Below are 26,896 nucleotides of genomic sequence, written 5' to 3'. Positions count from 1 at the left end.
GCATGGTCTGGGGACCTCACTGTGTTGGGAAGAGGAAAAAAGTCCGGGAGACTCAGTAGTTCCTTGGTTTCTCTCATGGGAACACATAGAGTTTTTTTCTCCTTGTTTATTATACAGTTCCATGCCCTTCTTTTAGTAGTTATTACTGTACATGAGATAGATGATTCTTCTTCACTGACCACTTGAGAATATATTTACTGGGACTAGCAGAAAATCATTGAGAGGGATTCTAGGATGGTAAACCGTGTTCAGGTAAATGCGTTTTTGTTTGTTTTGTTTTAGGGAAGCACATAGTTAGCCTGCTCTTTACCCAGGTCGCTTGGAGAGTGTTGGTTTCTCCAGTCACGGGTGGTTGGCAGAGCTGGTCAGTGGCTTGCCTCTATCCACATTGCATCTCTTTCTGCCTGCCAGTGAATTGTTCCCTTCCTGATGTTCCCATTTTGGGGTCCTCCATACTCTGGGGCTTCAACTCAGTGTTGGCTTTCTGGGCAGCATCCTATTGTCCAGACATAGCCTGACCCACTCTTTCTACCCTTGAACACATGGTATCCCACCTGGAGTTTTCCTTTCTTAGGCATTTTAATAAACTGACTTGAGGTAAGGTAATATTGGCTAGATATTTAGAATTCATATTCATCTTATAGTGTGTCTCACTCCAACTAGTGATTAAGTGTCTGTGGGGTTGGAGAAGGGGACGGAAAATGAACAGAATTTTTGGCATCTTTTGAGTATTTCCTCTATATCACGCTATGTGCTTAAGGCCATTTCAGGGCTTAGCCTTTTGTCATTCTCTGTCACAGTGAGGGACTCTCAAAGGTGCTCCTCCCGTTTGTGGCCTGTAATGCATGGTTACCTATTTGCACTGAGTGGCTGGCTTCCTTGTGGTGCCTGTAAAGCAAGGGCGTGCTTTGCCATGCATTTATTGAGTCAATATAACGGTATGCAGAAGTCCTTACAATAGCCAGCAACACAGGTGCCCTCATTCACTACCAACACTTACTGCTGTCTCTCTGTGGTGGCACATGTTGGTTGAGGAACAGGATTAGACAGTGCTCTCAGAGTGTTCCAGCTTTTGGCATCTGGGTCTCAGTTTGAAGCTGGGGTAAAAAATCCTGTCTGTCCTCTCCTTCCTTCTCTCCCAGAATCTGGACTTCCCCCAGAATTTTTCCTAGATCATTTTCCAGAGGTGTTTTTTAGTTACATGTCTTTCTTTTTTACATTTTGCATTTAGTGAAACTCCTCGCTCATTCCTCCTGTCCTCCGTGCCTGCCGCCCTCCCTGCCTTTACCTTCTATCAGGTTAAATACACAATTGCTGAGGTTATATGTTAAAAAATGTGGCATGCCAGTAGTTGTATATGGTTCATCCAATTCTGCCTAGAAATGTGAGAGTTAAATGGACCAAGGGTTTGCTGGAAATCTATGAACTACTAAGTGAAAAACCATCTCTGAAAGTGTGCTATAGCCTATGTTGTTGGGTCGCTTGTAGATAGTTAAGAAGATATGCAGAATCTAAAAGTTTTTACTATATAGGCAGAGAACTCACAGTCTTAGGCCTGCTGCTCCTGTATTTAATAACCTTATCAGACATGAAATGGTTTTCAGGTATTTAGTTTTAAACAGCTTTTACCTTTGTGTTGAGAATTCGTATTTGCTCAGCAACCATATTGTTAAGAGTTCATTTGACTTTCTGCATCTATAGAAGCACATAAAAAGAATTTTTTTCTTTTTGTACTCAAGGCACACATGATATATGATGGCATTTTTTGTAGCACTTAGCTTTGCAGGTGTTCAAGAAGCAGCCTCAACTTAAAAATACTGTTACTGGCTGGGTACGGTGGCTCACACCTGTAATCCCAGCACTTTGGGAGGCCAAGATGGCCAGATCACTTGAGACCAGGAGTTCAAGACCAGCCTGGTCAACACGGCAAAACCCCTTCTCTGCTATAAATACAAAAATTAGACAGGTGTGGTGGCATGCGCCTGTAATCCCAGCTACTCAGGAGGCTGAGGCATAAGAATCTCTAGGACCACAAGACAGAGGTTGCATGGAGCCGAGATCACATCACTGCACTCTAGCCTGGGCAACAGAGCGAGACTCTGTCTGAAAAAAAAAAACAAAACTCAAACAACAACAACAACAACAACAACACACCCCAAAACTGTTACTTACTTTCTACCAGAGGCAGTGATGCCTGCATCCAAGCCACCCCATGCCCTCTGAAAGACTTATGAGAAATGGGAATAATAGTATAATTTTCATTTTATTAATGAATATTTATAAGACTTAAAGTTAACAAAAATCTTTATTAGTACTTGTGAAAAATTATCATTCAACACTATATTTTGAGAAAATCAATACAGATAGCACATTTTCAAAAGAAAGCAAAAAAACCTAGTCATCATGTAATGTTTGCTTACTAAACCTTAATTGCTCTCATTCTGATCTTATTTACCTTCTAACCTATGATTAAATATTTCTTTCAATTTTACCAGAAAACCTTGTTTTGAAATCTAAGGTCTTCCACTAGATTTCCAAGTGGAGTTTCAAGTTCAAGGTCAGCCTTTCCTTCAAGACTGTTCTATAAGTGTTCTTCCACCTTCTGAGTCCTTCAAGCCTTTGTCTGCTTTGACCATCAATTGTGTGAAGTGCACCATTTCAAACAATGAAGAAAGAGAAACTTGAAAGACATTTTCTTTATTTCCTGCCTTCCTTTCTTTGCCTGTCTTCTTTTTTCCTTTACTTGAGGAGAACTAGTCGAAAATATCTTTAGCATTTTTAGCTTAAAAACCTCTGTGTGTGTGTGTGTGTGTTCCCAGTAAGAAGTAGGTGGTTGTTTAATTCATCTTTAAAAATTAGGCTTCTTTCACACAGCATGTTAATTGGATATTCGAGACGTAAGTGCTGTGGCTCCCGTAACAACAGTTCCCTTTCCACTTAGATGCCAGTGCTGCTTGTGGTTCTGCCCTTTCTCTGGGAGACTGTATCTCTGATCTGTGTCTTCAGCCCAGAATTTTCTTCTAAAAATTGAAGACTCATACCCAAATATCTTAGTTGACATTTTTACCTTAATGTCTCATAGTAACCTCAAACTACATATTAGAAACTGGACTCATTAACTTTATTTCCTTGACTTTTCTACCCCACCATCCAGTGAGCCTATTCCATTCACAGCTGTACACATGAAACTACCATCCACTCATTTGTCCTGTTCCTGGCCTCTGGGGTTCTCTCAGTCGCTTCTACTTCTATACACCTGTGTTAGTCCATTTTTGCATTGCTGTAAAGAAGTACCTGAGGCTGGATAATTTATTTATTTATATTTATTTGTTTATTTATTGAGACAGAGGCTCACTCTCTTGCCCAGGCTGGAGTGCCATGGTGCCCTCTCGGCTCACTGCAACCTCCGCCTCCCGGGTTCAAGTGATTCTCCTGCCTCAGCTTCACGAGTAGCTGGGACAACAGGTGTGCGCTACCATGCCCAGATGTATTTTTGGTAGAGACAGGGTTTCCCCATGTTGCTCAGGCTGGTCTCAAAGTCCTGGGCTCAAGTGATCTGCCCGCCTCAGCCTCCCATAGTGCTGGGATTACAGGCGTGAGTCACTGTGCCCAGCTAAGGCTGGGTAATTTATAAAGAAAAGAGTTTTATTTGGCTCACAGTTCTGTAGGCTGTACAAGCATGGGACCAGCATCTGCTTCGCTTCTGGTGAGGCTTCAGGAAGTTTACAGTCAGGGCAGAAGGTGAATGGGGAGCTGGCATATCACATGGTGGGAGAGAGAGCAAGAGAGAGCGGGGAGGCACCATACTCATTTAAACAACTGATTCTCACATGAACTCAGAGTGAGAACTCACTCACTACCTCAAGGAGGGCACCAAGTATTTATGAAGGACCTGCCCCCATGACCCAAACACCTCTGACCAGGCCCCACATACAACATCGGGGATTCCATTTCAACATGAGATTTGGATGGGACACACATCCAAACCATATCAGCATCCATCAGGGTAGCTACCACATTCTTTGAACTCTATCTTCTGTTTATTTCTCAAGTCTTTGACTCTCATCTCCTCTATCCTCTCTACCAGTAAAGCAGCCAGAGTTCAAAAGTCACGTGAGCTACCTCTCAGCAGCATTACTAAAATATACTTCTGACTATTTTCTGTTCCTGCCCTTGCTGCCTTCACATAATCTGTCTCTTCTGATATACCCGTTAGATTGATATAAGAATCCCAAGCCTGTGTTCCTTAGCTTTGCAGACCTTTTTGATCACTCCCTTCTTCATTCTCTTTGCTCTTTGTTCCAGGGAAGATTGCTGTTCCTGGAACAGTAGCCTGTCTCCTACATCATCCTGGTTTTGCTCTCTGGTCCTCTTCTTGCAGTGCCCTCTGCACCTCTTTATCTTCTGCTAACTCCTCGCTCACAGCTTAGGACCCCATTGAAATGCTACTATTCCTAATAAGCCTTTTCTGTCTACTTCTAGCTGTTAGATGTACCTTTACGTGTTTCAGTGGTGCTCTTGGTTATTTCCATTACATCACTTACTAAAAATAGTGTAATCATTAATTTACTCCTCCCTTCTGTGCTCTGTGGGGAGGCCCTAGGATTTTCCTCTTAGGATACCCAGTGTCTGTCATAGCTCCTGAGACAGTCACATCTTGCATCAGCGACTCACACATGAATCCATTCTATAATGCTATCTCTGCTGTGTTTCTCAGAAATTGCTTTCTAAGATAACATAAATCTAAAATTTTGTGAATATAAAACTAATATCAAATGTGTTTTGGTCACATTGTCTTATAAGTGAAAGATACATATTTAATAATTTCAAGCTATGGTCCACATGGACAGAAGGAATTTCCATGAGAAATAGTTAACTAATAGGGCTTCATGATGCCACTAGATCTTCATTTATGCAAAAGGAAAAATTAATGTTTTCTAAAAAATATTTCTTGGCTTATAATCCCATTTGCTATTACTATACACAAACTAAAAAGCTAGGTCCCACTGTGTTCAGAAGCTCCTTATATATATGGGAGCATATGTCATTTATCATAGCATAAGAATCTACACCGAGTATGAACTACAGTAAATACCTTCCCCACAAAAAGTAATAAGCAGATTTATCTAGGTTCATATTCATATGCTAGTTACCTGATAGCCAATATGCTGGATTATGTTCTTTATTTGAAAGGTGCCATTGAAGGAGAATAGAAACAAAATTACCCAGGTGTTTTGGGAGATCTTCAATGAACTATTAATAAATAGATAATATTATCCTTAGTTCACTAGTAATTAAGGCTACATTATTAAAGATGATCGTTTCATCCAATGACCAGGTTTCTAGTCAGCAAACTTTGAATTGAGCAATCGAATTCCATCATCCTAGGCTGCTGAGAACTATTATTGTTTGGAAACGATAGTACTTGGAGGATAACACAGACAGAGAGAGGCTTGGGCTGGAGTTACCTCATGGGTGACTTTGTATGAGAAGTTATGTATGCTGCAGAACAGAGAGATCCAGGGAACTAGGTCTAATGTAGTTATAATGAAACTCTTTAAATAAGAGAGTGGAGAGAATAATTATGTAAAGTCAACAAAACATTTTGGGTTTAGTTTCTTAAATTCTACATTTTGTCTTTTCTAGCAGCTGCTGTAGACTCCAATATAAAAGAAAGGAGAAAAGGGAGAAATCTGTGGTTTCATTTTTCTACCCAGAATGTGGGTGGAATGATAGCAATACAGTGATACAATTAGACTTTCTTGGTATTACCTTTGGAGTTTTTAAAAAGCCTTTGTTGTTTAACTGAAGGAAGTTGAAGTTTTGGTTGAGACACTCTTTTTAAGATGATTGTCTTTTGATGAGTGTTCCTGTAAAGCCTGGGGAAACCTGATGGCTGTGTGATGAAAGGGTTAAATTGACCTTGAATCTTTTCAAAGATGAGTTTACCATGCCAGCCTGCCACTCAATATGTAAGTGTGTGCCTTCTCTCCTTGGGTGTCCTGATGGGCCTGAGCAAGGGAGGCCATGGTCATCCTCCTACACCCCCCCGCCGTCCTGCATCGACCCCAGCCTGGCCCCGCTCCGGTCTGTGACTTGCCTAGAACCAGCGCCTTCCGTGTGTCCTGTTGGCTTCGTTGCTATCACCGGCTTTTTTTGGATTATTTCCGTGGCTGGCTTGGTTTTCCTTTTCCTTTCCTTCGCTGTTTGGTGATGCGCTCATTTAATTTCTGTTTAAATTTTGTGTGTCTCTCTTTCTCTCCCCTGGCTTGTTCCTTGTCTGTCCACGCTGTCGCTGACTCTGTCTTCGCTGCTCATTCCCTGCTGCCTCTAGTATTCATCAGGTGCAAACTGCGGACCTGCGGCGAGTGTCTGCTCCCCCCGGCTCCTTCACCATGTGAGTACAGTGCCATTCTGTTTCTACATTTTCTCCCCAGCCTCGTCTCCTCAGGGTTGGACTACCTGTGTCCCTTGCCTTCACAGGTCTGTTCGTCAGATAAGGAAGCCACCTCACCAGAATTGCTTTCTGTTGCCCTCTTTGATTTGAAATGGAGCTGTGAAGTTTTTTATGTTCTATGTGCTTCCATCCTCTAAGTTAACAGTTCAATTTTTGGATGAGATACTTTAGGGCCCATGGTTGCCTGGGGTTGTATAGAATTCCATACTAAGCATTGGTTTTTATGGGAAGTGTATAATACCATTAGACTATGTCATTACTTACGGCTCAGAGATAAGCTCGAGGAAGTGCCTGCAGCCCTCAATTTCTGGATGAAACCTTAAGATTATGTGTGGAGTTTTGAGTGTGTGTGTGTGTGTATTTCTGTTTTGGAAGATCCATAGTTACAGTAAAAGTTCAATGACCCCAAACTGTCACTGAGTTAGCAAAATGCATTTTTATGTATATTTGGGAGTTTTTGCTTAATGTAGTCCAGGGTATTATTTTTTTCTAGTGAGAACAAAAAAATATGTTTTTTAGCATTTCAGCTCAGAATTATTTTGTGCTGTGTACTCTGCTTTGTCCTTTGTTTTCTCCATATCACATATGCTTGTCTAGCATTTATTATGTTTCAGGGACTGTTACAGATACTTTACATATTAATTAATTTACTCTCCCAACAACCTTTGGCCATATGTGGTATAATTATCTCCCTTCTATGCATGAGGAATCTGATAGACAGAGAGGTTAAGTAACTTGCCCAAGGTCACACAGTTAATAAATCATAGAGTGGGATTCAGACTCAGGCAGTCTGGCTTCAAAGTTCATGTTTTTAACAATTCATAGTCTGCTGCCTTTCGTCTGTCAGGATCCTGTGTATTTCTCAAGGCCCACTTGAATGATTACCTTTCCAAAGAATTCTTCTTTGATTCTTGCTGTCAGAGTTAATTACACCCTCACTGGAGTTTATCATTCATGTATCTGTTGCAGTTCTCAAGGTTTAATTTGGTGTTAATTACATTAACTCTGTGTCTGTGTATTTTACACAGTAGACTTAGGCTATTTGAGATGATTGGCAATATCTTTTTTTTTTTTTTTTTTTTTTTTTTTTTTGAGACGGAGTCTCGCTCTGTCGCCCAGGCTGGAGTGCAGTGGCGCGATCTCGGCCCACTGCAAGCTCCGCCTCCCGGGTCCACGCCATTCTCCTGTCTCAGCCTCCCGAGTAGCTGGGACTACAGGCGCCCGCTACCACGCCCGGCTAATTTTTTTTGTATTTTTAGTAGAGACGGGGTTTCACCGTGTTAGCCAGGATGGTCTCGATCTCCTGACCTCGTGATCCGCCCGCCTCGGCCTCCCAAAGTGCTGGGATTACAGGCGTGAGCCACCGCGCCCGGCCGGCAATATCTTAATATGAATCTTGTGTTCCCAGCCGTGTTCACAGATTTTAATATGAAGTATTCTGAAGCCAAACAATGATTGATTGGTTTTCTTGGTGGAATGAGTGAGTAAAAGAATACATGTCTAAATAGAATTGCACAATATCTAACATCTAGTGATATGTATGACAAAGCAATTCCTAAAGTTCAGTTATATAATCTACTTTCAACTCTCATCTTATGGATACTAATTTACTTATTCATTAAAATATGTATTTATTCAAAAACCTTTATTTTGCACTTGCTCTGTGCCAGACAGTATTTTATGCTGTGTGTCTAGGGGTAAGCATGACAGAGCACTACCTTCCTGGAGCTTACACTTGAGCAGTCAAAGAATCAATAGGAAAATGACATTCAATTGCCAAACTGAATGTTGTGGCTGGAGTAAAATTCTATATTCTATATAGGCCAGTTCAATAAATTTGAGTTTAAGGAGTGGCTGCATGTGATCATTATTTTTAGTGGCTCCGTTGATTGTGATCAAAGAATTGAGAATGTTAACAGCAGAAACGCATATGATAGTCATCTTGTTTCTATTATGGGTTAAGTTGGTTGTATTTACACGTTAGTTGTGTATCTTAAATTGGACTGTTTATCTCTTATTCCACGAGTGTGCATGCTACATACAGTAAAGTAAATTGTCCATACTTGTTTCTGTAGGGTGCAGCAGGCACTAAGTTGTGGTTACCTTAAAACTTGAATGTTAATTTGAAAATATTTTATATCTACATATGATATATATTGAATATTACATGCCATAGATTTTCTACCTATAGATAAAACATTTATATAATAAACACTAAATCAGGATATTATTTTAAAAATCAGTTAATAAAACTATATGAAATACAGCAAGGAATGTGGAGAAAAGTTTAAGCACAACATGTGCATTTTGTCTTTTCATGTTATGGCAGGGAGGATAGCCTTGATTTACTCACACACTAGTGTTTGCTAATTTAAGCCATGTTGAAAAAACCATGGTAACATTGCTTTGGTCCTGTAGAAGTTAGGAGCCCCAGTATCGTTAAGTGAGATCTTATATATTTTTGGCGGGGAGGGGAAGGGGGTTGCTATCTAATCAGCCATTCTCTGCTCAGAACAACTCTTTTTTACAGATGGTTTTTTCTTTGGGTGAACCCTCTCTTTATGCTGCTCTTGAAGCAATTGTTGCTTCCTTCAAGAAGCTTGAAGTGATCTTTTTTTTTCTCTCTAGCTTTCAGAAGACTTTTTCTCCAGGGATGGAGTACATGGTGGTAACAATGCAATGTATGAATTATTAGGAATTGCAACATACTACTAATGTCTGTGTATATGCAAAATTTCCAGTTTATTCAAAGAAAAATCATGAAATTTTATGTTTTGACCATATATGACAACATATGAATTGATGAATTTTAATCAATGGTATTTACTGGTCTCATCCAATAGGACAAAACAAAGCAAATAGAATATTTCTCCATAAATCTTGTAAAGTGCAACTTAATGAATTAATAAATTCTTTATAATTGATTGGCTTCATAATGAAGTAAAGTCCTCATTGGAAGACACATGTACACACTACATTTCATAAATCATGACTAGTCATGCTAAATGCTGTAATTGCCAACTCCTATTCAGCTAATGCCAAAAAAGTATGAAACTGCAAAATGTGTCTTTCTAGAACTCTCTTAGCCTTTAGTAGCTACCTCTCATTAGGTTCTGTTTCCCTCCTGCTCTTCCCCCATAAAAATGAAATAATGTGTTCCATTTACACCTAATTTATTCATTGCTTTCATCTTTCAACAAACATTATTGAGTGTTTACTTCAGTTACTCAGTGCTCTGTGGGATATTGGAGAAGCAGAGATGAGAACACTAAGGTTTCTGCCCTGGAGAAATGAACACACTAGAAACAGACCCAGTTGTGTTGCCTATGACAGAATTACGAAGCCATGTGACAAGCATCCAAGTAGAGGTTCTGGTTGTTCTTCCATATGAACGACTTTGTATTGAATGTTTATTACATTTGCTTTTATTTTTAATATTTAAAGTTAACATACTGTAAAATGGACTTTTCTGGTGTACAGTTCCATAAAGTTTAAGACATATAGAGATTCATATAACCACCACCATAGTCAGGATATAGATCAGTCAGTCACCCCAAAAGAACTGCCTCATGATGTATCCCATTGTAGTCAAACCCTCCCATCTCCCAACCTCTATCAACCACTAATCATTATAGTTTTGTGTTTTCAGGAATGCTATATAAATGGAAGTATACAGTGTGTAGTCCATTGTAGATGGCTTCTTTGACTGAACACTACACCTTTAAGATTTATCCAAGTTGTTGCATGTATCAATTATTTGTTCCTTTTTATTGACCAGCTGTATTTCATTGTATGTATGTTTTTGCTTGTTTACCCACTCCCCCATTGAAGGATATCTGGGTTATTCTTCCAGTTTGGGGCAATAATGAGTAGAGTTCCTATAAACATTGATGAACAGGTTTTATGTAAACATAAGCTTTATGTCTCTAGATTAAACATGTAGGAATGGGATTGCTGGGTCATATGGTAAGTGTATGTTCACTTTCGTAAGAAACTGACAAACTGTTTTCCAGAGTGGTCGCACCATTTTGCATTTCTACCAGCAATATATGATCATTCCAGTTGCTCCACACCCCTATCAGCACTTGGTACTGTTAGCATTTGGGAAGCATATGTCCAAGTCTTTTGATCATTTTTTAATTGGGCTGTTTGTTTTCTTCCTGTGAGCTTTGAGAGTTCATCATGTATTCTGCACCCAAGGCCTTTGTGTGCTTTGCAGACATTCTCTCCCAGTATATATCCTGTCTTTTCATTCTCTTGGTGATATCTTTTGTAGAGTGAAACCTTTTGACAGAATCCAGATGATCATTTTTTTTTTCTTTATAGAGTTGTGGGTTTGGTATTACGTTAAAGTACTCTTTGTCTAATTCCAGGTGAATATTTTCTCCTTTGCTTTCTCCCAAAAGTTTTATAGGTTTTCTATTTTGCATTTAGTTGTGTGATCTATTTTGAGTTTTTTTTCTATAAGATGTGCCATTTAGCTTGAGGTTAATGTTTTCGCATATGGATGTCCAATGCGTTTGGCACCATTTATGAAAAAATTATCTTTTTCTATTGAATTGCCTTTACAACTCTACCAAAAATCAATTGGATATACAAAAAGTCATCCCTTAGTATCCATAGGGGATTTTTTCCAGAGTCCCTTTTCTTAGATTCTAGATGCTCAAGTCCCTCATATAAAACGGGTATTTGCATATAACCTATGTACATACTTTCATGTATTTTAAATCATCTCTGGATTGCTTATAACATCCAATACAGTACAAATGCTATGTAAATAGTTGTTAAATGTATTGTTTGGGGAATTGTGATGAGATAAATAGTCTGTACATGTTTGGTATAGACAAAACCATTCTATTTTTCTGAATATTTTCAATCTGTGGTTGGTTGAATCTGCAGATGTAGAACCCACAGAAATGGAGAACTGATTATACACACACACGCACATGCACACATGTATACGCACACACAGAGACACAGATCCAGTGTAGACTCTATTCTGTGCCATTGACCTATGGCTTATGCCTTTGCCAGTGACATATTCTTTCTATTATTGTACCTTTATAGTAACTCTTAAAATCTGGTTGCATTATTCCTCCAAATTTATTCTTCATTGTCAATACTGTCGTGGCTATTTGAGTTCCTTTGTCTTCCCATACACATTTTTAGAATCAGCCTGCCTATGTCTCCAAAAATTCTACTAGAAATTGGATGACTGGAATTATATTGAGTCTATAGATCAACTTGGGGAATGTTGATATCTTTACTGTTTTGAGACTCTCAGTTCATAAATTCTCTGTGTCTCTTCATTTATTTTATTTGTCCATCATTGCTTGGTAATTTTTTGCATAAAGATTTTATACCTATTTTGTTAGATTTGTGCCTAAGTAGTTCATGTTTTTGGAGCCATTGTAAATGTTTGTTTTTTTTTTTTTTTTGGTGTGTTTTTAAAATGTTTGTTTCCAATTGCTCATTGTTAGTATATAGAAATACTATGGATTTTTTTTTTCTTTTGATACAGGGTCTCACTTTGTCACCCAGGCTGGAGTACAGTGGTGCGATTTCAGCTCACTGCAACCTCTGCCTGCTGGGTTCAAGTGATCTTCCCACCTCAGCCTCCTGAGTAGCTGGGGACTACAGGCACATGGTACCATGCCTAGCTAACTTTTGAAGCAGTGTGGATTTTTATATGTTGACCTTGTATCCGATTGGCCTTACTAAATTCATTTTTTAGTTCTAGGAGTTTGGTAACATCCTCAGGATTTTCTACATAGTCCAGCATGTCTGTGAATAAGGATAGTTTTATTCCTTTCTCTCTAATCCTTATGCCTTTTCTTTCTTTTGCATTGTTCTGGCTAGGATTTAGAGTACAATGTTGAATAAGAGTGATGAGAATTTCCCTCCTTGCTTTCCTTCTGATATTAGGGAGAAATCATTCTGTCTTTCACCATTAGATTGATTATTAGTTGTAGAATTTTTGTTGAAGTGTTTTGTCAGCATATCTGGAAAAGATTAGGGTATTATTTGTTCTTTATATGTTTGTTAGAATTTACCAATGAAACTCTCAGAGCCACAAGATTTTTTCCTCTTTCTTAAGCTATAAATTCAATCTCTTTAGGAGTTGTAGGACTACTCAGGTTATCTATTTCACTGTGAATGAGTTTTAGTTGTCTTATAGTTGCTCGAAGTATTTGAGGAATTGGTCTATTTCATCTAAAATGTTGACTAATGTATGTAGAGTTGTTGTATTTCCTTCTCTCTTTCATGTCTGTGAGGTCTGCAGTACAAGTCCTCTTTTATTCCTGGTATTAGTAACCTGTATCTTTTTCTTCTTTGTCAATCTTGGTAGAGATCTATCCATTTTAATGGCTTTTTTGAAGAATTGGCTTTTGTTTTACTAACTTTCTTGGTTGTTTTTCAATTTGCAATTTTATTGATTCCTGCCCTTTATTATTTCCTTCCTTCTGCTTGATTTGGGTTTATTTTGCTCTTTTTTTCCCATCTTTTTCTAAAGTGGAATCTTTTATTTATTTGCTTCAGTATGCAATTGACTCAAGTTCAGGCCACAAGTTTTGACTAATCTTCTAAGGGTTGTGGTTACAATGTTAGTTTTATTACCAAAGTCTTTGCATTGCTATTCTTATCTGTCTCGCTTATGCATGACTAAGTTGCCAGTATGGGATCTGCGTGGAGTTCTACCCTGTAGTTCAGTTCCCAAAGTCTATGGTCTGGTGTTTAGGGCTAGATTCATGTATTTACAACCTAGAGATAAACACCCGAGAGTTCATGAACATCATTATGGAGTTGTTTTCTGAGTTCCTTCCTTTCTGCTGTCGTCCCTGGTACTTTCTGGTCTCTTCTGGCTTCCTTTGTTTGGTCCTTGTGCCAGAAAGCTAAGGGTTTAGTTACCTCACTCTGCTGCATACTGCCTGTAACTGTGTTCATGTCCAGGGCCAGCCAATGATAACAGAAAGAAAAAGAAGCAATGATAGTTTCTGCCACTCTCTTGGCATCACAGCTCTTGTGATTAGAGAGGAAGCCCCTCTTCCCTCTTAATTTTAGGTGCCAGAAGGCTTTGTCATTGCGGCTGCCAGAAGTAGTGAAAAGGCCTGAGTAGTGTAGTGGGAGAAAATGGAGGGGGGAAAAAAGAAAGGGAGATCCTCTTCCATTTCTTTCAGCATTCAGAGTCCCTTCTTTTCTTAGAGCTGGAGCACAAGCATTTTGCTAGAGCTCTTTCTCTCTGCTCCTGGTGTCCCCTTTTGGGCTTTATGCTGCCTGGAGTCCAGGCTGGGGCTTATTGGAGAGAGAGAGATTGGGGAGTTTACCACCAATTTGATAGTATCTTAAAATCTGATGTTCTTCAGCAATCTACTGCTATCGTTTACTTTTCAAAGTTCTCAAATAGCTGCTTTATGAAACCTGTCCACATTGTATAGCCGCATTCAGTGGGGAAGAAATAATGCTGTGTGCTGACCCACCTTCACCAGGATAAGATCTCCCCTGTTTTTTGAAGCAGAGAACTATCGGACTGCATTTCTTCTTGCCCACTGCAGCGACTCAGCGAGTGTCATAGCTAAATTCAGCAAAACAACTCTGCAGAGACACCAGTGTATTTTGAATTACAACTAACATATGTTAAGTGTAATATACCATCTTGCACAGCAGTTGCAATTTAAACATAAACAGGATATATCCCACTGCTAAATTGTGTGAGTCTGCTTATTACCTTGGGAAAAGCAAAGTTAGAAACCGATCCATGAAGAAAGTATGAATTGTCATATTTGACCACTGAATATGACTCAGCATTCCAAAATTCCTTGTGATAAATGAAGACTTCTTGGTAAGGATGAAAGTAAATTGATTTTTGTTCCAGGATGAAAGGGAGTTTTATTAAAAGCAAGGGAAACATTTTTGATATATTAAAATTTTTTATGGTTCTGTTTTAGGTTGAGTTTAAGAATTTTATTTTTATAAAACTACCAAGACAGAGCAAAGAACCTTTGATCTTCACAATTGAAGAAAACATAAATTAGCCATAGATGGCTAAATGTTTGCATGCCTCTGGCCAGAGAAGTAAACTAGAAGATCTTTTGAAAAGCTTTCTAAAATTCTGTAATTCTATTCTACAACTAGTCACATCAAAACTTTTGTTCTAACATTTACTTGAGTTTGTATAATTATATTATGAAAGGTCTCTTTATTCTGTTTACTTAGTTGTGGTCCTATAATTAGAAAATAAGACTTGATTTGTGTTATTCAGAACCCTCTTTCCTTTCCTTTCCTCTCTTTATAAACTCTGCCACACCTTAACTCTTTAAGGAAGTAACAAAAATGATACCAAAGTGGAAATTTACATGCATGCCTTTGTAAACTATAAGGCTTACCTCTAAAGCAGCTGAGATGATCCATCAGATATGGTTTGCCTCAATGAATTAAGCTGCTGGTGGCTAATACACAACCTTCCTGAGAGTCTGAGAATGAATCGCACTCATGGGCCAGTGGAGCCTCCAGAAATGTGCTTCATGTCTGGGGCAGAAATCTGTCCAGATTCTGATTCATGGATTATAATTTTTGAATCATACCTCCTGGACCCAAAAACCAATTTCGAGGGTACCAGAACAGCCTAAGTACTTCAACTTGTGTGATTAGGTTTGTTGGTCATGCTTTTGTTATTATTATTATTGTATTCCTAGGTGATTATCTCTGAATTGTAGGATTATCGATAATTTTTTTTTATTTCTGTATTTTCTGATGGATTTCCATGAATGGGGAGTACTTCTAAAAAGGGAAAAAAAAGCAGAACATTTCATATTTTTGGAAGAACAGGAGAGAATTGCTACATTCGTAGAATTTAAAGGCATGCTATTTGCTGAATCTTAAGGTCGGATAGTGAAGTGTAAGAGTTAGCTTCAGGCTACCTGGAAAGCAAAGCTATTTGCTCTCTAAACTTCTGAGCAAAGGAAGATGCTAAACTTTGCCCATCGTCTCTTCTTCCTTCCTCTCTCTCCCTTGGCTCCTGAATTTCTTGGGTAATCTTACTAGTAATTTCACTTCAGACTGTGCACAGTTTCTTGACTTTCAGTCATACCATCATGTCATCCCTTCTTTCCTCTTGTTATGCCACTCTTCCCTGCTAGTTCCATAAAACAGACATCTGCAATGGACAATTCCAAAGAAAAGAAATAATGGTTACTTGGACTTCAGCTCATGCCAGTTTCCACACTTTCTCTCTCAGTTTCCATGAGAGCCCAGGCTGCAACTCGGTTAATGTTTTTTGTTTTTTAATTTTTTTGAATTTTTTAAATGAATTTCTCCCATGAGTTCCCTCACTCTGCCTGGGCTTCCATTCCACTCTGAGAGGTCTAGTGACACAAAGAAAAGGGGCAGTGGAAGCAGTCCATGGGTCTGTAGCCAGAGCATCTTCCTCCTTATTCTGCAAACCCTCTTTCCTTATGGTAACATCCTTCTGATTTGAGTATCTGGGGGAACCCTGCATTTGTCTGTGTATCATCAGCCATGTATTAACCTTTTGCATTTCAGTTTTTCAGATATTTAAAAACTGCAGTTGGTCCTTCAAATTCCTATCAGCTTTGAAGTTCTGTTATGGTAGAATTCAAAGCATGATCTTAGAATCATAAGAAAATCTGCCCCCCAAAAATCTGTAACATGAAGTGGATGAGACTTGCTATGGGACAAGACAGCGTTGTCCTTGGTTCTGAGTACTGGGCAGGGGGGCCGGGCCCTGTTCTTCATTGGTAAGCATAGTGCATGTCTCAACTTCCTGTTAGCAAGAACCAAAGTGGATTTTTACATTTAGTCAGAGACATAATATGTACCTAAGCACCTTGCTCTGTGATCAAATTTAACACCCTACTAACTTCTAAGGTCACAGTTGCTACTAGTCTCATTCCCTAGATGAGAAGACAGAGAACAAGAAATGGTAGGAAACTTGCCTATGATTGCATGCTATACATTGATAAAGTTGACATCGTAGCATTTAAGGCATTGATCTCTGCTGTCAATATCACTTCTGGTCATTTTCTTGTGTGTGCATATATGTATGTATATTTATCTCTATTATTTATATATTTTAATCCAATCATATTATATAAACTTTTAAAAGAAACTTGATTATGAAGAATAACAATTCAATTCTGAGTGTTGCAAATGTGTGAATCTTTGGTGTCATAGGTTTATAGTTCAAGTGTTGTTATAATAAAATTTCAGAATGACAAATTTCAGGTAAAAATAGCACCACTAAGTAATTTGAAGTCTTTTAGAATCGTAAGGAGTGGCATTTGAACTGAGAAACAGGCTTATCAGGAAACGTCATGCTGACATCCACAGTGGAGGAATCGTTCCTGTGTTCTTATATTAGTAACAGTCAACCCAGAGCTTGGCAATCAGTCCACTTACGTAAAGGCGCAATACACTTAGGGCCCCTTCCACATTTAACATTCTATCTTATTGCTTTCAAATTTATTTTTAGAGATGAATTATTTATGTCCTCATAGGTGTAGAAATAGTCTTACCACTCAGCACTTTTCATACAGTAAAAGGTTACTTCAAAAGTGCAGCGGATATTTACTGCAGGTTTTGTTGCCTTGAGTGTGCAGGGAATAAGGGAGCTCTTGCAGAAGTCAGACTTGGGGGTAAAGGAGAAAGTTTGCAGGAAGGTTTGGGGATAGTACATGTGCCAGGTATGTTTGGCAGGGAAAAGGAGGGGGAAACATTTATGAAATTTTTTAAAAATAAAAATAAATTTCACAAATAGAAATCTGACTTTAGAGATACAATTAGTCCAACAAATACAACACTTGTTTTTTAGATTTTTCTATGTTTTTAATAGATAAGTGAAAATTAGGGTCTGAATAGCCAGGGCAGGGATATCAAATTGGCAGAGATTCCCAAGCCAGATTGAAATTTTTGAAAATTAAAAATTAGATTTCTCTCATTCTTCCATTATATATCTTTTTATAAACACTAGTTGTAGGATTAGAACAAAAGGAGTTAGTTCTTTTTGTGCATCTTTTTAGTAGATATCTGTATGAGTTTGCTAGGACTGCCATAACAAAATACCACAGAGTGGGTGGTTAAAACAACAGAAATTTATTTCGTTACAGTTCTGGAGGCTGAAAGTCTGAATGAAGGTGTCAGCAGGGTTGGTTTCTTCTGAAGCCTGTCTCCTTGTCTTGTAGATGCTGTCTTCTCATGTCTTCATATGGTCTTCCCTCTTTGTCTGTGTCCAAATTCCCTCTTTATATAAAAGACACTAGTCATGTTGGATTAGGCTCCACTCTAACAACTTCATTTAAACTTAATTACTTCTGTAAAGACCCTGTTTCCAAATACAGTCACATTGTGAAGAGCTATGGGTTAGAACTTCAACTTACCAATTTGGGGGACAGATAACTTAGTACATAACAGCATCATACTGGATAAATTTGATTGAATTTTAGTTATATTTCTGTGTCACCCTCTGAAGACTAAACTTTGTATGTATTATTTATATAAATATTTTAGTTGTTTAAATATTTTTTTATTAAAGGGTATAAAGAGAGCTGAAGAACATTACCCTATTATTCATAACAGATTTTCCATATTAATTATATAGATACAATAAGGTGATTGACATCTCTGGACCCAAATGCACTTTCTGTGAAATAAAGTGGTTGAACAATATGTACTTTAAATTTTTGTTCAAATCTGAATTCCTAAAGCATGATTATAATAAAAAAAATCTACAGAAATACATGCAGACTATAAACGGGAAGGAAAAGGAATACTTTTGTTAGTCTTTGTGAGTAAAATATTTATTTAAAAACGGACTCCCCACCCAGAAAACAAAGCAAAACAAAAAACCTAAATATTTTTGGACCGACCGTTATAACTACAATGTTATTAATGGATTTACTGCATTCAGGAAGGAAAAAGAGACATTTCAACTTTTACTCCAGTACTAGAATAAGAACTGACATTATCTTCTGACATGTCAACAAAGAAACCTAGATGTTTGTTTTGAGCGTTCCAAATAATCCAAATAATCCAATTATTTTGGATTACTTTGCTGAAGTGGTAATGAAGTGTGAGGTGCGTTTCATTTGTAGGAGGGCTTCAATTTAATTATACCAATTCCACTGAGTTTTGCTGGTCTCTCATAACACCCTGAAACGCTTCCATGAAATGAAAAGAGTACATTTTAAAAGGCATAAAAAGAAAGTACTCGGCCGGGCGCAGTGGCTCACGCCTGTAATCCCAGCACTTTGGGAGGCCGAGGCGGGCGGATCACGAGGTCAGGAGATCGAGACCATCCTGGCTAACACGGTGAAACCCCGTCTCTACTAAAAATACAAAAAATTAGCCGGGCGTGGTAGCGGGCGCCTGTAGTCCCAGCTACTCGGGAGGCTGAGGCAGGAGAATGGCGTGAACCCGGGAGGCGGAGCTTGCAGTGGGCCGAGATCGCGCCACTGCACTCCAGCCTGGGCGACAGAGCGAGACTCCGTCTCAAAAAAAAAAAAAAAAAAAAAAAAAAAAAAGAAAGTACTCGTTGATGCTACATTTAATTAATCCCTAGAACACATCACATTTAGTGTTAGAAAATGAAATTCTATACATGATTCACCGAGTTCCAAAGTTATAGCTCAGGTATTTGACTGAAATAGAAATACTTTTCATCTTGGGCCATTATAAAAATTAAGAAAAAAGATAAATAAAATAAAATGAAAGTACCATTGGAAGAATCACAATGGAACGAAAAGGCCAAAGCCTTTTAGTCTTATAATATATTATAAAGACCTATAGTTGTATTTATTTTGAAAAAGTAATCACTTAGACCTTACTGCTCTTAAGAAAGGTGGCTATGTCCTCTAATTGGGACGTGATTATGTCATTTGGCTTGATGTTGTTTTGTTGTCCAGGAAAAGTAAAACAAGTATGTTTTCTTGAGTAAAGGTTCTTGTCTTATAAATACATTGGTTTGCTGCCTTTAATAGAGACTTGATTTACTTTAATGTGGTAAGTGAAAGGAGAGAAAGAAATGGAACAAGCAAAGGCACTCCAAATTATTTTCACGTTCTATTATGATATTATCAATAAAACCATTATTTTCTTTCTTTTTCATTGTTTTCTTTTTAGTATTTGTAGCATCAAAATATCTAACTAGTTATTTTGTGTTTGTTTCTCCTTCATCCAAGTAATTTATTTTATATATTTACTTTCATTGTTATTTTTTTCTGAGACAGGGTCTCACTCCGTGGCTAGGCTGAAGTGTAGTGGCACTATTATAGTTGACTGCAATCTTGAACTCCTGGGTTCAAGTGATCCTCCTGCCTCAGCCTCCTGAGTAGCTGGGACAACAGGTGCATGCCACCGTGCTTATTTATTTATTTAAAAAAAAGTTCTTAGAGATGATCTCACTATGTTTTCAGGCTAGTCTCAAACTCCTGAGTTCAAGTGATCCTCCCAAAATGCTGAAATTACAGGTGCCACTGCACCTGGCCCCAACTGACCCATTTGTCCACCCATTAAAGTATATTCTAGGGAACTCTTTTTCTCAACCTTGCTATCAAATTTTGTAAAAGTTATTTTTGTTGATGAATAATTGTTATATTGATATAATTATTGTGTGATTCTTGTAAGTTCTGTTCTAGAAATGTCTTTATTCTGTCATTTTTACAAAGACAAGAAGAATGTTTCCAAAAAATAAGAGCAGTTTATAAAATCCCTCAGTCATTGGATCAGGAATTAGAGAAGGGAAATGAAAGGTTTCCTCCCAGTTGGCTAAATGGGCTGAATTGGGAAAGAGGGAGGGTCAGGTTTAGAGGACTCTCAATTATTCCTTCTTGGATTTCCGACAAGAAACCTTGGGCTGGTGGGAACACATCTGAGCTACTAATAGGAGCTGAAGTTCCCACCAGCTGTAGATTGATGAACAGAAATATGGGGCCGTCTATATCTCTTTCCAGAGGCAAATGTAGCTCCCCACTGAGGATTGAGGACCTTGGCAAGCAATTGTCAACCTGTCCAGGTAAAATATTAATTACCTACTAATGAAGAAAAACAAACAATTCTGCAATAATTTTTTCTCTGATACTCAGATTTTAGGAGAGTATATACATTGTTTCATAAAATGTTTTATGTGAAGGGCTAAAACCATTTAAGAAAATGCCTTTTATGTAATGCCGCTTATTGTCAGGTCAATGCTTACTTTTTATTTCCATTATAAAAACAAAACATGCTCTTCCCTTGACTGAGCCTGTTTCCTAGAAATGCAGACCTACTACCACACAATCTGTAGAGTAGCTTTTCAGTAGTAATGCATCCTGTAGCTCATACATTCCATTCTTTCTATACATAATTGGGTTACGTGATTTCCCCATTTTAAGATAGCAATATCTGTTTTCACTTCATCATTGCTTCATGAATTTTGGCTACTGTTTTTTTGGATATATTTATTTAGAACACATTCTGAATCTTTGATTTTTTTTTCTGTTGGTTTGTAGATGAAATGTGTTCAATATTTAAAGATTATGTGTAGTCTATTTTGGTTAAAATGCTGTTTTAAAGTTACACATAGACACTCAAATATCACCAATTAATTCGTTAAAGTGCTTAGAGTTACTAGAAGGTTAGCACCTATACCAGTAGTTAGAAGCCTAGTTTCAGTGTTCTTCATGGTTGGTATGAAAGACCACAAGTGTTTTCTTCTGTGAAATGACATTTTTAAAATATACAAATCATAACACTTCATCCACACCCTTTTTTTTTAGCAACGAAAGTGAATTTATCGGTTGCAAATAAGAACAGGAAAATACAACGGTTTGTGATTGCAAATCCCGGGGAAGATTTTTAGCATTTTAAATAACAATTAAGTTTAAGAGATCCCTCTGATATATAGAAACTGAAAGCTGAAGCAGAAAATGTCTGTCTTCCTGAACACATGAGATCTAAATTCATTTTGATGGCTTAGGAGTAACATTGTCCTCTTATGTCTCATTGGTTCAAACCCAACTGCTCCTTGCTCCACTAAGTATAGTGATGAATGGTCCTCCCTCCAATTGACAGTAAAAGAATTCTCCATGCTGTGAGAATTCCATTTAGTACCATTGATTGCAGGCTATGGTATTAAAAGTAATGCATGTTAGTGTTTTGTGATAGAATCTTTAATCATTTTTAATAACAAGGAAACCTTCATTACATGGATTTACTTCTTAAAGTGGAAATGATTTTGGCCTGATGTGATGAAAGACAGGGCTTGAGTTTTTACTTGTTCCCATTCCAACTGTTCTTAATTTTTCTTCATCTCAACAGTTGGAATTTGTAGAATTCTTCTATGAGAATGCATGTTACCTCTATGTCTAATTTCCATTTGTTTCTATTTCCTGTGGTACTTACTTCTCCTTTGCCTTTTATTAGGTTATTTGTCCAACTTTTATACTCCTTAAGCATGAAAGAATGTACAAAGAGTGTATGTGGGAACTTAAAGTCTAAAACTCCTACCTTAAAAGACTTTTTTAAAGGTTGTCATCTCTAGTTGGCAGTTCACCAATATCAGGGCAGAAGACGGCATCTTCATAAGACTTAAATTTGCAATAATATCTAGTAATGAGTAGAAATTCTTCTCTTTTGTATTAAGCAGGGGCAAGCCAAAGGCTCAACTCGGTACCTGAAGGTGGCACAGCAATAATGTAATGCATATTCAGTGATTTTATTTCTTGTTTGTTGCTTTTAGTTATGGGAGTAGGTTTTTCCTTTGAACCAAATTCTTTTGAGTGGTCCCATTCAGGCCAATGATTCTGGCCTAATCACACATGATTAGGTGTGATGAAGAATGTAGTCAGATGTCAGGAAAAATATTTTTTTCTCATTGCAAATTTAGGAAGTCCATATGGGGATCAGTAATTTAACACATATTGAAAACCTCATATTAAACATATGTAGTGGGAGATTTAAAGATAACTATAGTTGGGCATCCTGTCCTTGAAGAGCTCATGATTTAATGGGGAGAGCAAAATCATCATATCATGATTACATTTATGTTTTAAACAGTGTGCAGTGTGATGAAATTTTTGGATGCAGGGGGCCCAATTAGCCTAGGTGCAAGATGGTATTAGCTTGGTCTAAAGGGGTTTTAGTGGAAGCAGCAAAGAAGCATATGTATTTGAAAGATTTAGAGGAGGATAAATTGCAGCAGAGAGAAAGAAGGAGCTTCAGGTAACTTAGTTGGCAAACCAGAAGAGTGTTTTGAACTGAATTCCAAAAGTAAAGAGCTTCAGGCAGCAGGGAGTTAACCACAGTGTGGAAGGCTACTGAAAAGTGAAGTCAGGTGAATTTAATATGCATGGATAAAGGAAAAAGAGAAAGTAACAATATTGTATAGTCTTATGGAGAGGGAACTTTGAGGTTCTGGGGCAATGAGTTGTTCAGTGGCTTAAAAAATAAATCTGTGACTCTGGTAATAAAAAGGTATAACATGGCCGGGTGCAGTGGCTCACACCTGTAATCCCAGCACTTTGGGAGGCTAAGGTGGGTGGATCACCCGAGGAGGTCAGGAGTTTGAGACCAGCCTTATGAACATGGTGAAACCCCATCTCTACTTAAAATACAAAATTAACTGGGCGTATTGGCACACTCCTGTAATCCAAGCTACTCAGGAGGCTGAGGCAGGACAATTGCTTGAACTCAGGAGGCAGAGGTTGCAGTGAGCCGAGATCGTGCCATTGCACTCCAGCCTGGGTGGGCGACAAGAGCAAAAAGTCATAACACATGTATGTAGGGATGGATCCATGTAAAATTCCAGAATTGGATCAACGAGCCAGTAACAGTGATGGCATTCACTGCCACAAAAGGAAACAGGTGGCCAGAAGAATTTGAAATATCATTCAAGGTTGTTAGTATGTCTGTTTTCCTTTAAAACAAAAATGATGAAACTGCTATACTTGTTAACCTGCTCTGCAGTGCCACTGAGGGAAGCCACTGCTTGCTTGTTCTGTACCTTTGCTTCCCTTTAAATACCATGAACACGACACTGAACAGAAAACACACTCTAGAATAACCGTGTGGTAAATTAGTTATGGAAGTAAGTTTTTCCTTTGAACAAAATTCTTTTGAGTGGTCCCTATTCTGGCCAATGATTCTGGCCTAATCACACATGAAAAATCTATGCTCAAAAGCATAGATTTTTTTTTTCATTTTAAAAAGTTTTGTAAGTCTTTGGAGTACAAGTGTAATTTTGTTACATGCATAGATTACATAGTGGTGAATCAGGCCTTTTAGGGTATCTATCACCAAAATAGCATATGTTGTACCCATTAAGTAATTTCTCATCATTCACACTCCCCTAAGCACAGAAATTTATTACAAATTTCCATGGATGCTTTAAAATTGTAGTTACAATGTGACTTTGAAGATCTCCAGAAAATTTAAAAAATAATTTCTGTTTCAGCCAATGTCATAAAAATTTATTGACATTTGATGCTTATAGTCTGTTTGCAATATGTTAGCCATCAAGGCAGCAAATATTTCTTTGATATGCATCTAGCTTTGGTGGTTAATGTTTGCACTCTTTTGACATTAGTCCATGTGACTGATTATTTTTGTAACTTAAAAGCCAATTCCCTAAAAATGGTGGTAGATGGGCTAATAAACAGAGACTGCGGAGAGGAAAACTTAGACTGCAGGGAGAATTTGCAAATGATTAAGGTAGCCTGAACAAAGACTAAGCCACTTCCATTAGTATCTTACTGCTTGGTGAGGATCAAGCAGAGACTTACAATAGCCATTTGAAGATGCAGTCATAGGGGCGTATAGAATTAGATGGAATAGCAAATACTGAATTAGATGAGATCGAAGATTGCTTTTGACTCTATAATGCTTCCATGATGATCTTATAAGAAGGACTGGAAGAATAGCTGCCTCAAATAATTTGTAAGCTGTAACATATCCTATTACCTCCTCACAAATGGATGTCTTAGAGACTGAGAACTTACTCAACTTCCATCAAAAAAGAATTAATAACCTCTGAAGGTACTTTCTGCAGGAAAACATGCTGGGCAGTGGGAGTGCATGACTGATTGCTGCTAATGTGATTTTGGTTTATGCTTGGTTTAAGAATCAGAAACTTCTGTACAATTTATTTCAGATTTCTGAGGCATTGCTTCCTACTCCAGGCAGAGGACAACTGAATTATTAAGATTGTGTCTGAACTTGGCAGGTGTCAGAAATTCATTTTAAATCTCTGTTCAGAAGCCTTGATTCAATTTGGTTTTATTGTTCAATGTAAAGAGGTCTTCTTAGATACATTTTTGGAAAGGTTATTGTCAGTGGCACTTCAAAAATGTACCAGGATATGTTTTACCATTTTAGCAGCAAGTTGCCAAAGGAAGCCACTGAGTCTAATAATATTTAAATAAGGCTCAGCGTCAAGGATGTGGAGAAAAGATGACCCTCTTAGACTGCTGTTTGGAATGTAAGTTAGTACAACCACTATGGAGACCAGTTTAGAGGTTCTTCAAAAAACCAAAACTAGAACTACCATATGTTCCAGCAATCCCACTGCTGGGATATATACCCAAAATAAAGGAAATCAGTATATTGAAGTCAGTATATTGAAGAGATATCTGCACACTCATGTTTGTTGCAGCACTGTTTGCAATCACTAAGATTTGGAAGCAACCTAAGTGTCCATCAACAGATGAATGGATAAAGAAAATGTGGTACAGATGCACAATGGAATACTATTTGGTAATAAAAAGAATGAAATCCTGTCATTTGCAACAGCATAGATAGAACTGGAGATTATTATGTTAAGTGAAATCAGCTAGGCACAAAAAGACAAGCATTGCATGTTACCTATTTGTGGGATCTAAAAATCAAAACAATTAAACTCATGGACATTGAGTATAGAGGGGTGGTTGCCAGAGGCTGGGAAGAGTTGGGGGATATGGGGATGCTTCGTGGGTAGAAGAAAAAATAGAAACAATGAATAAGGTCTACTATTTGATAGCACAACAGGGTGGCTATAGTCAATAACTTAATCGTACATTTTGAAATAACTAAAAAGTGTAATTGGATTGTTTATAACACAAAGGATAAATGCTTGAGGGGATGGATAACTCATTTTCCACAATATGATTATTATGCATTGCATGGCTGTATCAAAACACCTCATCTACCTCATAAATATATACACCTACTATGTACCCAGAAAAATTTAAAATAAAAAATAAGGCCCATGGGAGGTTGAGGCAGGAGAATGGCGTGAACCCAGGAGGTGGAGCTTGCAGTGAGCCGAGATTGCGCCACTGCACTCCAGCCTGGGCGACAGAGCAAGACTCCGTCTCAAAAATAATAATAATAATAATAATAATAATAATAATAATAATAAAAATAAGGCCCAGCTTGATAGCTGATAGAAGAATGTGATGATAGATAGTAATCTCTGAAGGTACTTTCTCCAGGAAAACATGTTGGGCAGTGGGAGTGCATGACTGATTGCTGCTAACGTGATTTTGGTTTATGCTTGGTTTAAGAATCAAAAACTTCCGTACAATGTGTTTCAGATTTCCGAGGCATTATTTAATTGAAGAACAGGTAGTTCAGAAAAGGTTTACTTACTTTTTTGATGGGGACATCTACCATTTGTAGGTTCTTCTGTCTTTTTATTTGTGTAGATTCTACTGGAGATAAAAAGTGGGAACATAATTCAACATGGATTTATTTCCTGATCCAGAGGTCAAAGGACAGAAATGGATGACCAAATCAGTTATGACTTTTTCACAAAGGGAAAAGCTGCTAGGAAGCAGCTCAGAAATGCTCCAATGCCAAGCTGTGCTATAGCATCAGAACCATGTACAGTTGCAGAGGAATTTGATTTCCTTGAATTCATTTCCTCATTTGTTCAAAAACATTTATTGTAAGCAACATGGACCAGGCATTGTTCTAGCTGCTGGAGCTGCAAAGAGGAGGAAGAGATTCATAGTGTGAATTCATAGCCTTTCACACTGTGAATTCACACTATAAATTCATATTTTAATAAAACTCTATTTATAAAACAAGAGCCAGTTCAAATGAATTCTATTAGATTAGTTAGAAACAAACTTCATTATATCTAGATTATGATCAGGTAGAATTGCTCGAAAGAAGTTAAGGCAATTCATTATTACTATTAAATCAGGGCTAAAGGGTGAAAGGCAGACAGAGTTATGCGTTTCTGTCTCATAAAAGAAAAACAACTCTATATGAGTAGCAAATGCCTGGTTAAATTACAATTATTTATAAAAATCAATGTTTCTACATAGTGAATGTTACAAGGGGCAAGTCTTACACTGAACTAAGAAATGTTAATGAAAACAGGATATTTATGAGGTACAAAATGTAGAATGATTACATAACTTTAAGGATCTTGTCTCAACATGAGTTAAGATTTATATTCATAATATC

The 26,896-nt window shown here is 37.8% G+C and overlaps 1 protein-coding gene across 6 annotated transcripts in view; it reads left to right on the top strand.

Moving 5' to 3' along the window:
• Positions 1-26,896, top strand: part of DGKI (diacylglycerol kinase iota) — a 479,960-nt gene that overhangs the window by 303,847 nt on the left and 149,217 nt on the right. For 4 of the 6 annotated variants that reach the window (XM_034965048.3, XM_034965049.4, XM_034965052.3 and 1 more), the window contains one exon: positions 6,335-6,397. The exons of the other annotated variants lie outside the window; for them this stretch is intronic. In XM_034965048.3, the coding sequence (XP_034820939.1) occupies positions 6,335-6,397 (63 nt within the window). The remainder of the gene's footprint in view (positions 1-6,334; positions 6,398-26,896) is intronic. 6 annotated transcript variants of the gene reach the window in all.

This window comes from Pan paniscus, chromosome 6, assembly GCF_029289425.2.
Source record: "Pan paniscus chromosome 6, NHGRI_mPanPan1-v2.0_pri, whole genome shotgun sequence".
NCBI classification, from domain to species: domain Eukaryota; kingdom Metazoa; phylum Chordata; class Mammalia; order Primates; family Hominidae; genus Pan; species Pan paniscus.
Note: the sequence above shows the minus strand (reverse complement) of the source record. Positions and strands in the feature narration are given on the sequence as shown.